Genomic DNA, 13988 nt, shown 5'->3' with positions numbered 1-13988 from the left:
TAATATTCATCAAGTTGGTTCTGCCCTGGTTGAATGTGTGAAACCTTCATCAGGTCAGATCTGTCCTGGCTAGATGTGTAGAACTTCACTCAAATCAGTTCCAGCCCCTTTCAATGGGTGAATCTTTGTTGGGTCAGATACATTCTAGTTCTATGGGTCAATTCTGTTCTGGATGAATGTATGGACTCTTACCTGAGTCATTGCTATCTTAGTTGAATGAGTACTCTGAGGTCATTTCTGCCCTGTCTGCCTGTGCATGCAGTGCTTATTCCAACATCCACAGTCTCCTCCTGGCTACTGAGGACACGTACCTTGGTCCTGTCAGTAAGCAATCTCCCATGGCACTGCCGGGGTGAAAGAGAAAGCCTGTCTTTTCATTTTCCCAGCTACTTGTTTGAGGTTCCAGACATCCTTCCAGCATGGTGGTAGCCTCTATAAGGACATGTCAGGCTGGGGACCCAGCTGCTGCTCTCAGTCTCATGCCCTCAGACCTGGGTATCCAACATGGCCACTGGATTGGTCTCTGGATGTTGTTACTGCACCGGCAAATTTTCCCTCTGGAAGCCTGGAGTGCACATATCCAAGGAAGAGGATGTATTTTAGCCTTTGTACTGCCAACAAACATGGCAGCACTTGCTGGGCCCCATGCAGTGATGGATCAGGATCCCATCCCTCATCCCTTGCAATGGCCTGGAGAGCAGGTGTTGTGACAGTACAGTTTATTCAGACGTCAAGTGCTACGTGTGCACTATGACCACAACATAAGCAGAATATACCATGCAGTCAGATGGGTGTGCCAGGCGCACAACTCAATACGCATAGCTGAGGGATATGTAATAGCTTTGATTTTGCCAAAATGGTGAGTTTGGGGTTATTTTTAAGCCGTGCTTCACCCTCTTTTCTTGGACTTAATTTCAGATAGAGATGGTTTTGTCCACTTCAGTAGGGTGGCCGTAGCTTTACAGGAAGAGACAAGTTCTGAGCACAATTCTCAGGACTCTGAATTTGGTTTGCTGTGTTTGAGCAACATTATGTGCCAGGCACTTGCATGGTGTGGATGCGCCAGGGCTTCCTTAGGGGTTCTTCACATAGCTAGAGCTTGGCTGGGAGATAACAACTCATCCTAAGGTGGACAAACAGGATGAGTGACTACAGGGCGTGGCTACGGGCCCTTCTATCACAGACATGCAGCTTAGAAGATTGCTATGACAAAGCCTGTGGCAAAGTACTGCATGTGAGTAACTTTAGCCACAGTGTATCTGTTGAAAGAATTAGACCTTTTTTGAGACTCAGCTTGGTGTAGTAGGAACAAGCTCCTTCGGACGCCAGCCCTGGGCAGGGAAGACACCTGGGCTATCAGGACCTCGGCCCTGGACTGTGGAGGACACCTGGGCCCTGGCGACACCAGACCTGGAGCAAGGAGGACGTCTGAGCTCTGGGGACCCAGCTTTGCAGTGGGAAGGCACCCTGGACACTCCGCACAGTTTCTGGGCAATGAAAGGGAGTAAGCAGAAGTTAGGGGCTTGGATTCCAGGAGAAACTTGGACTCCTAGGAGCTATTTTAACCTGGGAAAGCTTTCTTTGAGCAATAATTGTGCCGTGTGTAAGTTGTGAATAACTCTGACCCCTTCTTGGGACTGTTACCAGAATCCAGTGGAGGTCAGAGCTACATAGACAGGGGGCGGGGGGTGTTGAGATGGGACACACTAAGGTTCTGTTTCCTCTCAAATTGTCTCTCATATTGAACATATCGAACTGAAGACCAACATCTGATTCATTTCTTTTTTTCTTTTTCTTATATTTTTTCTTTTCTTTCTTTTTTGGGGGGGAGTTTATTGAGACAGAGTCTCACTGTATAGTTCAGGCTGGCCCTGTACTCTCTGGTGTAGCCCAGGCTGGCCTTAAACTCTAGGCCATCCTCCTGCTTCAGCCTCCCAAGCACTGAGATTACAGGCATGCATAACCACACCAGGTTCATCTTAAGCAAAAATAAATAAATAAATAAAATTTCAACATCTGTGATATCCAATTAGTTCTACAGAGGCAGGTGTATAAAAGGGTTTGAATTTTCAAGTGAATGGAGAGACCTTTTCAGTTCTGAAAAGTGCAACACTGCTGCTCTTCGGAAGCGGTTAAAGCCTAACATGGTAAACTTCCAGCTTCTGCTGATGTTGTGTGCACTTCCCTGCATTGCCAGCCCCCAGGGATGGGCTCCACCAAAATGACGTCACCAGTGACCCCTGCCTCCGCTACAATTGGCAGTTTTCAGCTCCATGCTTTAGGATTTGCATTCATTTGTGCCCAATTGCCCAGACATCTCCTTCCCTCTCTGGCATTTCTCTCCAGGTTTTCCCATCTCTTTATTTTTATTCCAAGTCAAACAGTTCAGTTTAACACAGTTGAACTAATTTCCCCTGCACGGGAACAGGCCAGGCTCAAAATGTACGGGCAGTTTAATTCCACCGTGACCAGCATGTGCTGTGTACTTACTGCAGGCCTGGCATGTCTAGAATGTCTGCCTAAATGAGCGTGTTGGTTGCTCACAGCAGCCCTGGGAGGCAGGTCTCAGGCTCTTCTCCTTCACGCATGGAGAAGGAAGCACAGGAGGTTCAGCAAGCTGCCCAAGGTGGCGGAGCGGTTAGTGGTCAAGCAGCTGCAGCCCAGCTGTCTCGATGTCTCCTGGAGCTCACAGTTTGCCATGGAAGTCCACGCTTATGTGTGAGCACATGTGTGTGCATGCCTGTGTGTGTGGTTACCTCCCTGTGTGTATGCGTGGCTTTGCACATGTGCAAGTGTGCATGTGTGTGCCGGGGCAGAGGGCACAAAGAAGGGCAAAGCTGCAGCATTCTGACATCATCAAAAGTGATCACTCCGCCTTAAGATCCACTGGGATGATTGCCAAAAGGCCCTGGCTCTTTTGCCAAGATGCAGCAATTTGCTCCACGCCAGTTCTGCTGTGGACTGTGGTCTCCAGCCTGTGTTTCTGCAGGACAGGGCCTGCCCTGGCTATCTCTGCCCCCAGCACTCAGCAGGGAGTCTGCGCCCACACTGCATGCTGGGTGCAAGCATGATGCAGGGTGAATGAGTGAAAGGAAGTCGTCATGGGGGAGTATAGTTACAGAAACTCTATTAACCTTCAGAGGAGGAGAGGCTGGATTGAGGTGGAAGAGTTTAGGGATCAGAAAGCACTTGCAGTAGGGCTTGAAGAACAGATGGGGTTTAGGGACCACAAGGTTAAGAGGAACAACACAGCTTGGGGATGGGCAGCTACCCTTGGCTGGGGTTCCAAGTGAGGAACCCAGGCAGCTGTGGCTTCCTGCAGAGCTCTGAGAAATCCACTCTCAGTGCTGGCGTGAAGTCCCTGGGCCCAGGGTGGGGCTGATCTGCTGAGGCTGCTGAGGCACTGGTTTCTGCTCTTCATTCCCCAGCACCACGCATGCACACACACACACACACACACACACACACACACATGCACACAAGCATGCAGGCACACATGCACACTAAGTCCCTGGAGGCCCACCCAGTACAGGGAGGGGAGCAGTGGAGGGGAGGAGCAGCAGGTCCCTGGCTGATTTCCGAAAGGCTCTACGAGCTGGGCTCTACTTAGGAGCAACATGCTGTAGGGAGAGGGAGCCTTTGCTGAGTGGCCTTGTGGTATGAGGGTTCAGTGAACAGAGAGGGTATGACCTTCCTTTTCCCAGCTTGAGAGACACTCTGGGTTCCCTTGTCCTCTTGGGTGTGGTGCTGAAGAACCACACACACTGTCAGAGGCCCAGCTGGAAAAAGGAAGCGGTCAGGGGGCAGTCAGAGGGCAAGGGATGTCCATGTCGGAGCACCAGAGCAGTGCTCTTTGGAAGCCACCTTCCTCTCTCCTCTCCTCCGAGCACTCTGGGGTGGATCCCACTCTCGCTTCTGTGTTCTAATACTTGCAAATATTTGTAAAGGACCCCGAGGAATGTTAAAAGGATTCCTGTCCCCAAGTCGCAGTCTCAAGGTGATGGAGGTGGAGCCCTGGCATTGATATCCCTCCTCACCTACGGGGAGGTGCCCAAGTGCACACAGGAGGACTCGGCACCAATCCCCTGGTGGGTTCATGGTCACCTGCACAGCCCAAACCTGGCTGGGACTGGCGTCACATCCAGGGCCGACGTGGGTAGGCTTGGAAACAAGCCCTTCCACAGGACTGAGGATCAGCTTCCGCCTAGAGCCAGGGGCACAGAGTGGAGGGGACAGGCATCTTTTGCTGGACTGCACCCGCCCTGTCATTCAGGCTGTGTAGCTCACTTGCTCAGGGAGGTTCCATGAGGGAAGCTGCCCACGGGTTTGCACTAACTGCCCAGGTGCATGCTGTGGATGGCCCTGAGTGATGTGCTGGACACCCCACAGGCCACCTGCTGTCCCTGTCCCTGGCGATGTCACCAGGTCCATGCAGTTTCCCCGCATGAACTCCTCGGCCCTTCCTCCACATTTTCTGCTTGTGACCTGACTTTGACATCAGGGTAATGCTGGCCCTGACAGAATTGCTGAACTGTGGGTTTGAATGTCCCCCTCCTCTTCTGTTTCTAGAAGAGTCTGAGAAGTACTGGAGTTATTCCTCTCTAACTGTGTGATAGAATTCGCCTGTGAGTCCATCAGTCCTGGGCTTTCCCCTTGTTGAGAGGCCTTTGGTTATTGCGTTAAGCCCTTTGGTGTTTGGCCTGCTGAGATATTCTATTTGTTCTTGGAGTGATCTGTGTCCCTGTGAATTTTCCATTTCATCTAGGGTACCTATCTGTTGGCATACAGTTGTTCACAGTAGTCTCTTACAGCCCCGTTTGCTTCTGTGAGGTTGGTCCATGTTAATTTCTGACTTCAGAAGTCTTAGTCTTGTCTACGGCCATAGCACCCTGAACACTCCTGATCTTGTCACAAGTCTTGGTCTTTCTTCTTAGTCAGGTTAAAGGTTTGTCAGTTTTTGGTTTTGTTTTTTCAGTACTGGGGACTGAACCCAGAGCATCTACACTGAGCTCTATCCCACCCCTTTTTTTTTTTTACTTTGAGACAAGGTCTTGCTAAGTTGGTGTTACCCAGGCTAGGCTCAAACTCGTGATCCTGCTGCTGCAGCCTCCCAGCGGTGTTCATAGCTGCCAGTGTTCAGCTCTTGCACTTCTTGCTTTCCTGCTGGGGCTCAATAGGCGCCTTCTGACACAGGTGGCCTCGTCTCCACACTCACCCTGTGTGGGGCAGGATGGGCTTCCCCAGAGCTTCCTGGCCCATGTGTGCTGCCATGCACTGAAGGGAGCGGGGGATGAAGAGCCCAGGAGCCCCAGGGAAGGCTGCTGGGAAGTGCCCTGGGGACAGAGGAAGGCAGGGGCCTGGGGAGGGCTCTCCAGCAACCAGCCAGGCTACCCCATGGTCTCCTGTGGCGCAGCTAATGTTTCTGGGGAAGTCCGTCCTTCCACAGTCTGGGAAGGTCTCCCTCACTTCACCTCCATCGCATTTCCTCTGCCTGTGACGAGGCAGCACTGTGTGTGGCAGGGCAGATGAAGGTCTGGCAGCTGGCTGGGAAGCGCGGCGCTTGCACGGTGTTACCATTCCTCCCCGCCTCACGACCTGCTGTGGAAGCAGGTACCAGTGAAAAACAGAGACAAAGGATGGGTAGACCAGCAGGCCGGGCCCTCAGTGCTTGCTTTGTGCCTGAGCTTTCATAGATAGTTGTGCACTAATGAGCAGTCATAATTGCTGTTCTCTCTTAATAACAGAAATGGGTTTGTGACCAGCTAGAAATTAGGAAACTAGGATGCCTTCCACATTTTTGTTAGGGAACACCTCTTAGCATGTGGACAGAGGAAAGGCTGAGAGACACGCTTTCACAAAAAGAAATTACCCGTCCCTACATGTTTATTATATTTGTACATATTTACTCTAAAAGACTGATGGTCCAAGTCCTCATCACACTCTTCAGATCCGCCATCCACTACAGTGCCTTGCTGGCGTGTTTGTTGCTCTTTCGGTGTTTTTAAGAGATAATGTGGGAGTTTCTACGCATACACCAGGACACACAGTGTGACAAGTGGGAAGGAAAAGTGTCGTCAACATGTTGCACAGTCAAATTTAATTGATTTCATTAAGCTTCTATCATCTGTAGCAGTGGTGGCAAACCTATGGCACGCATGCCGCAGTGGACTGTTTGTATCGTGGAAAGCTCTCAGAGGTTTGCCATCACTGAATACTGTGTTTTCCATAGCCTCGCTGCAGCGCAGGCTAAGCATTCGCAGGAACAGGATGTGTGAGGGGAGCGGTAATGGGTTCGCTGTCTAATATGAAGGGAGAGTAGATATGTATTAAATTGCATGCTAGTGGAGAAATCATGCAGAAGGTAAAAGGGTGACAACTTTGGCTACAGAGTCTGGACTAGACATTGTAGCGCTGCTACTTGAAAGCTGAATGTTGAATTTCCTCTTTAATGTGTTTTTAATTATATTAAGTGTAACATATTCTAATTATTGCCTCCAGCACGTGAAGGTGCTGTGGCGACTGTTGAGGAAGAAAGGCACCAAGCTCTGGGACAGCACCCCCTGGACAGTGTGCCTGACTTTTCCTGAGCCCAAAGGCTCTGTGGAGCTCACAATTCCTGCCCCTAAGTTGAGGGCCCCAAGCCATGGGAAAGGCAGGAGGGGCCTCTGTGAGCCCAGTGTCCCTCCAGGAGTACTGATGTCATCTTCTATGTGGCACTCCTGGGCACAGTCCTCCTTTACCTGGGCTTCTGGGGACCTCAGAGTCGTGCCTGTTCTTGTCACAGGTGTTGTGTGTGAGCTGCCGTGGGCACTTGTAGTGCTGAAGCCTGAAATGGGACATTTGAGGCTGAGCCCTGCACCGGTCACATGGCCACACAGTGACCTGGGGCACTGGGGTTGGGCACAGGGAGAAGCCTGTGTCTCTCAGCCTTTCCTCTGTCCACATGCTAAGAGGTGTTCCCTAAACTCTGAGATGACTTCTAGCCCCAGGATCATCTCTGGCCAGGAAGGGAGCCATAGGAGCTTGGGGAGGGAGACCCAGGGTGAGGGAAGAGAGGTGGAGGGCGTTGGTGACCGGATCCCAGGGTGGTGGCTAGGGGAGGAGTCAGCTCTGGACCTGGTCTCTGCTGTCTTTTTGGGCCCTGAGCTCTGAGGACAGATGCAGCAAGTAGTAGTGTGCAGAGTGATTAGAAAACCAACACTGAGGAAGCCTGCCAGCTTGGGACACGGTGGGGAAAAACTCAGTGACCAGAACAGGGAGTCCTCAGAAGGGGTCTGAGTGTGAAGCAAAGGGCATGTGAGGGTGAAGCATCTCAGGCACCCTCATTTACTGTGGGAGTCTGGTCTGGACCTGGCCTGTGCCAGGGTTGGCGGCACACAGATAAAACATAGAGAAGCATGGACTCAAGGAGCTGGCCATGCCAGAGCCCACATCTTCAGGGAGTCCACTCTCCTGGAGCCTGGGTCCTCAGGGAGCTGACTGTCCCAGAGCCCACGTCCTTGGGGAGCCCACTGTCCTAAGGCCCAAGTCCTCAGGAAGCGGGCCACCCCAAAGCCTTTGTCCTTGCGGGGCCCACCATTCTAGGCCCCGCCGTCGGGAGCTCACCGTTCAGAGCCCTGGTTCTGGGCTTCCTTCCTACCTGTTTGCAGCAGTCTTCACTTCCCACCTTTTTGGCCCCAGGGGGAGGCTGAGTGACACAGAGCCAGGGACAGCAGGATGCAGCACAGGGCCAGGGCTTCTGCAGGGAATCCCAGGATCCAGCCCTGAAGATTTCATAAACCCTAGACTTTACAAATAAGGACCCAAACCAGTGTGAACTCCGATTAGTTACAGTGATGATGACAAAGCTAATAAACATTAACCGCCCCTCAGGCCAGGGCCCTGGCTTTCCATCCACGCTGTATTCTGAGTCCCATCACATAGTCAAGGGCTGCAGTGTGGAGCCGGGGACTCCAGGGCCACACCCCTAATAAGACAAAGCTAGCTGCTGCCCCAGTGGGCTACCCGCAGGTTGGGCTCCAGGCTGTCCACTCCTGAAGTTGGATCACCCATGTGCCATGTGTCACATGTCAGACCACTTGGTCTCTGCAGAGTGGACTATTGCAGGTGGCAACAAACTCCTGATATGCAGGGCATCCTGCGAGTCCTCCCAAGATCCACCCCAGGGCAGGGCATCCCTGCTGCTGGAGGCCTAGGGGCAGGAGACACTTGGGACACAGTTCAAGGAGAAAGCGGGGATAAAGCTGAGATGCAGGACCAAAGCCAAGTCTCCATGGAGGGAGGAGAGGGCTGCATGCCCAACTACAGCCCCATAAGAGCTGAGTCTGTCCTCAAGAAGTGTGGCAGGCAGCACGGTGGTCCCCATGTGTGCAGATGGGCTGAGGAAGCCACCCACACTGCTCACCTGAAGAGGAACGAGTAGCTTTGAACCATTTTGTGGTTAATGAGCTCATGTGAGATGCATTAGCTTACCAAGCAGTATTACTAATTAAATACCAGATGTTAGTTTTCAAATGTCTTAAGCTGAACCAAAATACTCAAATCTAATGGAAATATAGCTAAGTTTCCCCAAAAACTGTTTTGTTAATACCACAAAATCTGTTGAGAGACCTGTTAAGGCTGTGAGATGTTACGTATTTGTCATTGTAAAAGGGGTGATCAAACTGTATAGTAAATATTTAAATAAAACAATTGTCACAGTAAGACACGTTGCTAGTGCTCCCCCTCAAGAGGCTGCATCTCACACTGACCACACTTATCCCATGGTTCTCACCACTTTCTGGAGCAGTTTTGAAGGTCCTCTTTCATGAGTGTCTTTATGAGATGTGATCAAAAAATACAGTGAACTCTGCCGCTGAGTGCCATCCAAAGGAAAGGCAGGCTCGTGAAAACGTGTCGTGCTTTTATCCACCTTGTTCACTGGATCTGGCACCAGGCGACTTGTGACTCGTCCCCAGAGTCAAAAGGACCATGAAAGGAAATGTTTTAAGTCAGTTTAGGACATCAAGGGAGCCAAGATAGTGCAACTAAAGACACTCAGGAAAGAGGACTCCAGAGCTGCTGCAGAAAGCGGCCAGGAAATGGAATGAGTGTGTTCAAAGTGAGGGGGCATAATGGGAATGTCTTTTACTGCAACAGTTTGTTTTCTTTTAACTTGAACATTCCTGTGCTTTTTGATCACCCCCTAGTGACCATCTTTGAGAACATCATTTCCTCCCCTTAGTGCTCTCACACTGAGGGCATGACAGGTCCCCAAATGCCCAGAGCACCAGTGGGCACTGGGGCTGGAAAAAGTGGTTCATGAGGGGGTCAGATGTGTTGCTTTCTGACTGCGGCTACCATCAGTATGGCCCCCAGGTACTAAGTGACATTTCTGTTTTGTCAACAGACCAGCAGTACTCATGGTCCCCAACGCAGCACTTCAATGAGGAAAGGTACTCCCCCGCCCCTAGGAACATGAAAGGCTTGTCTGGAAGTCGAAACCAACCACAGCTGTGCACTGGTCACACGTGTGGCTTGACGCCCCCTGACGACTGCGAGCTCCCCCACGACCATCTGCGCCATGGGCAGGACGTGCGGCAGCCCTACCTGCTCAGCCCGGCCGAGAGCTGCCCGCTCGACCACCACCGCTGCTCACCCCGGAGCTCTGTGCACTCAGAGTGCATGATGATGCCCGTGGTGCTGGGCGACCATGTGTCCAGCAGCACTTTTCCCAGGATGCACTACAGCTCCCACTACGACACGAGGGACGACTGCACCATGTCGCACGCGAGCACCAAGGTCAACCGCATTCCCGCCAACCTCTTGGACCAGTTTGAGAAGCAGCTGCCGCTGCACAGGGACGGCTTCCACACGCTGCAGTACCAGAGAGCCCCGGCCGCCCCCGAGCAGCGCAGCGAGAGCCCGGGCCGGATACGGCACCTGGTGCACTCTGTGCAGAAGCTCTTCACCAAGTCGCACTCGCTGGAGGGCTCCTCCAAGAGCCATGCCAGCGGGACCAAGGGGGACAGCAGGGGGGATGACCACCACCACGGCCACCATTCCAAACACAGTAAGCGGAGCAAGAGCAAGGAGCGCAAGCCCGAGGGCAAGCCCAAGTCTGGCATGAGCAGCTGGTGGAGCTCGGATGACAACCTGGACAGCGACAGCACGTACCGCACGCCCAGCCTGGCCAACCGGCACCACATGGACCACCTTGCCCACTGCTACCCCGAGGCACTGCCCAGCCCCTTTGGGGACCTGTCCCTGAAGACCTCCAAGAGCAACAACGACGTCAAGTGCTCGGCCTGTGAGGGCCTGGCCCTGACGCCCGATGCCAAGTATATGAAGCGCAGCTCCTGGTCCACGCTCACGGTGAGCCAGGCCAAGGAGGCCTACCGCAAGAGCTCCCTGAACCTGGACAAGCCGCTGGCCCCCCAGGAGGTGAAGCCCGCCCTGCGGCCATGCCACTACCTCCAGGTAAGGCGCCCAGCCTAGTGGCCTCTGCCCGGGTTTTTATTGTGATCACCTTCAGTCAGTCGGCAGGAAGGGCTGTGTGAGAAACCTGGATGTGCAGTGCAATGTTTAGGAAGTTGGAGTCGAGCTCACTAGCATATACCTTGCCTCTCATCCCTGTGTGTTCGTGCTGGGAACATGTCGTGACTCTCCTAGCAAATTTTTATTGAAACATAGCTTCTGTACACCTTTGTGAGGTACTGAGGGATGATGTGACACGTGAACGTGATGGGTAATGATCAGAGCGGAGCAATAGACTCTCTGCCTCCAACGGTAACCATTTTTATGGGAATTTTTGAGTTCTTTTCTAGTTATTTTGGGACATAATTTTGTAACCAGTAGCTACCCTACTGTGACTTGGCAATATGTGGTTATTGCAGGTTGTCACCGTGTTGTAAAATAAGTCCGGTGAAATTATTCGTCCAGTCTAAGTAAAGTTTTGCATCTTTTGACCAACATCTCCCAGCCCCAGCCTTCCCCTGGTAACCGGCCTTCTGCTGCCCGCTTGAGCTCCCGTGTCTCCGCATTCACGGGAGTGCACTGTTGCCTAACTTGTCTGTCTTGCACGGAGTCCTCCGTGTTCACTCGTCTTGCTACGTATGGCGGGTTTGCCATCTTCTTGAGGCTGAGTAGTACTCCCTGAGGCCCCGCTCCTCATCTTCCTGTCACTCACACACTGGTAGACCCTGAGGCTGCTCCCATTGTTTGTGAATAGTGCTGCAGTGATCTCAGGCAGTTTTGGTTGGAAACTTCAGTGGTCTCCCAGGACACTCACTGGGTCATCACTGTAAGCATGATGGGGCATTCCCCGAGGCCCTGAGGGTGAGGGACTTAGCAACAGCCATAGAGGTATGCTGGCCCCACAGCGCACAGGCTGCTGATATTTCTAGTGGCAGTGGACATGCCTCTCTGCTGAGCTGCACCCCACCTGGCAGCAGTGCCTTTGACCCGTGATACTGGAAATCTGTGTCTCTCTGGCGTGGGGAAGAGATGAATTTACCAAGGACAAAGTAAATTCAGTGTCTGGCAAGAGCTGGCATACTGTGGAACCCTGTGCTCTACACAGTTTCCTCTCCAGTCTCCTAATCGTGCCACTACCCATCACAGAGATGCCAGGAAGCCCCCGCCTTAGGAGCACCTTTCGGCCTTGCGTGGCTGAGAAGCCTTCTGCAGCTCCCGTGGCAGGCTGTGCCTGTTAGCAAGACCAGGGCAGCTCAGGCCTCCTGTGCACTCATCACATGCTCTCACCTCCACGCATGCGTCCCACTTGCCTGGGAGCAGGTGCCATGCCCAGTGGGTGTGCAGAAATCCTCCTGGAATCATGAGTAACGGTGCTGGATGCCGGCTGAGCCACCAGGCGGCCAATTAGCGGAACAGAGAGGCAGCTGTGACCCGGCGGGCACAGAGCCCAGGGTAGAGAGCCCGCCGAGGCCCAGCTCCTCCTGCGCCTCACCCCAGCTCTCAGGGCCAGTTCTGAGAGGATTTGCTAACCAAATGCAGGTGGCAACAGATTTATCCAGACACAAACTGGGAGTTGGACAACTACTATCTTGATAGTAAGGAAGAGGCTTGAACTTTGCTTGTAGTTGGCAAACGTTAACATCCGCACGTAAAAACATTCTCTCTCCTGTCTAAAGGGACAGTGAACAGGACTGAGGTCCACACTCCAGTGTGTCATTACCGTAGCAAATGCTCACCTTTTCTGTTGACCTGGGAATGCCTACTCAGTGCCTCTTGAACACGTTAGGGTGACACTACCACCCTGGCATTTCACCCCCAGCTGCCTGGCCTGTCTCACCCCCTGCCTGGTGGCTCCCACCACCCCTTCTCCATGGGCCCGCCCAATGGCTCGTGCTGCCCTGGGCCCCCACAACCCTCTGTAAGTGTTCGGTTATGAGACGTCACTGCATGAGCACCCACCCTCATGTAGCGGGGCTCACCCTATCCCCGTGGTCAGAAACATCCACACACTGCCATCTGTGTGGGGCCAGCTGAGTTGGTCTGCTCCTCAGCTGCACCCCCTGGTCAGGCTGAAACAGACCCCACCACCACAGCACTCCAGCTGTAACTGCCTCCACAGTCATCTCTGAAATACCACACTGACCGATACGACTCCTTCTGAGACAGCCACCGTATCTGATCACACATTTGGAATGGTAATTCTTCAGTATTTTCAAATACTGGGTCACACTGCAAATCTCCCAATGGCTTGGACTTCCTTTTAGCAGGGCATCTGCATCAGGATCCAGCGGAGGGGCCACAGTGGGACTGGCCGATCGGAGTCTCTGTTCACGACAGTTTTCCCTGTCTCTCTCCCTTCTCCACCTTTCATTGCTTTATTTTTTAAATGCTGTGTGTTTGGCAGCAGTGTGCCAGCCTGAGGTCTGTGGCCTGGACTCCATGCCAGCGTCGCTGCAGATGCCTCTGGCTCTGTCGCCGAAGCTCCTCTGCACTGCCGCACTTGGACCCCTGTCCATGGCTCCTTGCTGTGCTGTGCTGGTCACAGTCATCCCTCGCAGCTGGCTTTGCAAGGTACTGAGGGAGAAGCCTCGTCAAGCGCCCCCGTCTCTCCCAGACCCCCCTGCTCTGCCTGACCCAAGGGTGCAGGGAGCCATGCAGCGTCCCCCAGGGGTCAGGCAAGCTGTGGTCTTAGCAAAATGCATTTTCCAGGCTTCCGAACATCGTGTCTGTTTACAGTACCATGAAAAACAAAGATGACAGGCTGTGATCTGATACTGTGAAAAGATGTGGCTCAGCGGAATGAAGCATGGGAGCGAAATCCCCTGGTATTAAGTACATAAGGTGTGAGGGTAGAGAGAGGACAGTCGCGGCGGCCCTGGCCTTATACCCGCTGACCCACGCATGCTATCGGGCTGCAGCAGCAGGCCCCGCACCCACTCATCCCAAGAGGTTACACCTGCATACCACTGTCCCAAGGCCAGGCAGGGTCAGGGACCCAGGAAGCACCCAGAGCCACCATCCGTGAGGAGCCTTCCCTCCAGCAGCAGCTGCCTGTCTCCCCTTCACCCCTGATGAGGCACCGGCATTGCCTTCCCTCCTCATTGTCCTCCAGTGGTCACTCGGCTCATGGTGAAAGATTTATGGAGACCAGCAGCACCAATTATGCGTGCGCCTCCTCAGGCTGTTTTTGTCCTAGGACTCTGCACAAGGGATGTCCAGTGCCTTCACAGCCATCCCCCAGCTGACAGCTTCACGCTTGCTGGAGGAAAGACGGCTTCCGGGTCCTCACAAGCCCAGCTTTTTCTTCAGAGCTGCAGTATTAGGGAACTACATGAATTTGTCTGTAAGTGCTGCTGAAGAGTAAGAGTTAGAAGAACAGGAAGGGAGTGAATGTTCAGGTGCTCCATTCATTTTCTCTCCAAAAACTAGAGCTCTGCAGTGAACAGAGGGATGTGTTTTATTTCCACCTTTGAGTATGTAGTTAACACCGCAAGCAGACTGTAAGTAGGTCAAACACTACGCACAGAAGCGGA

The 13988-nt window shown here is 52.9% G+C and overlaps 1 protein-coding gene across 3 annotated transcripts in view; it reads left to right on the top strand.

The window, feature by feature from the left end:
• Dlgap2 (discs, large (Drosophila) homolog-associated protein 2) overlaps positions 1–13988 on the top strand; it is a 528376-nt gene that overhangs the window by 440359 nt on the left and 74029 nt on the right. For all 3 annotated transcript variants that reach the window (XM_005373860.2, XM_005373861.2, XM_013515038.1), the window contains one exon: positions 9389–10458. In XM_005373860.2, the coding sequence (XP_005373917.1) occupies positions 9389–10458 (1070 nt within the window). The remainder of the gene's footprint in view (positions 1–9388; positions 10459–13988) is intronic.

The sequence above is a fragment of the Chinchilla lanigera genome, unplaced genomic scaffold, assembly GCF_000276665.1.
Source record: "Chinchilla lanigera isolate Chin_1 unplaced genomic scaffold, ChiLan1.0 scaffold00002, whole genome shotgun sequence".
Taxonomy (NCBI): Eukaryota; Metazoa; Chordata; class Mammalia; order Rodentia; family Chinchillidae; genus Chinchilla; species Chinchilla lanigera.
Note: the sequence above shows the minus strand (reverse complement) of the source record. Positions and strands in the feature narration are given on the sequence as shown.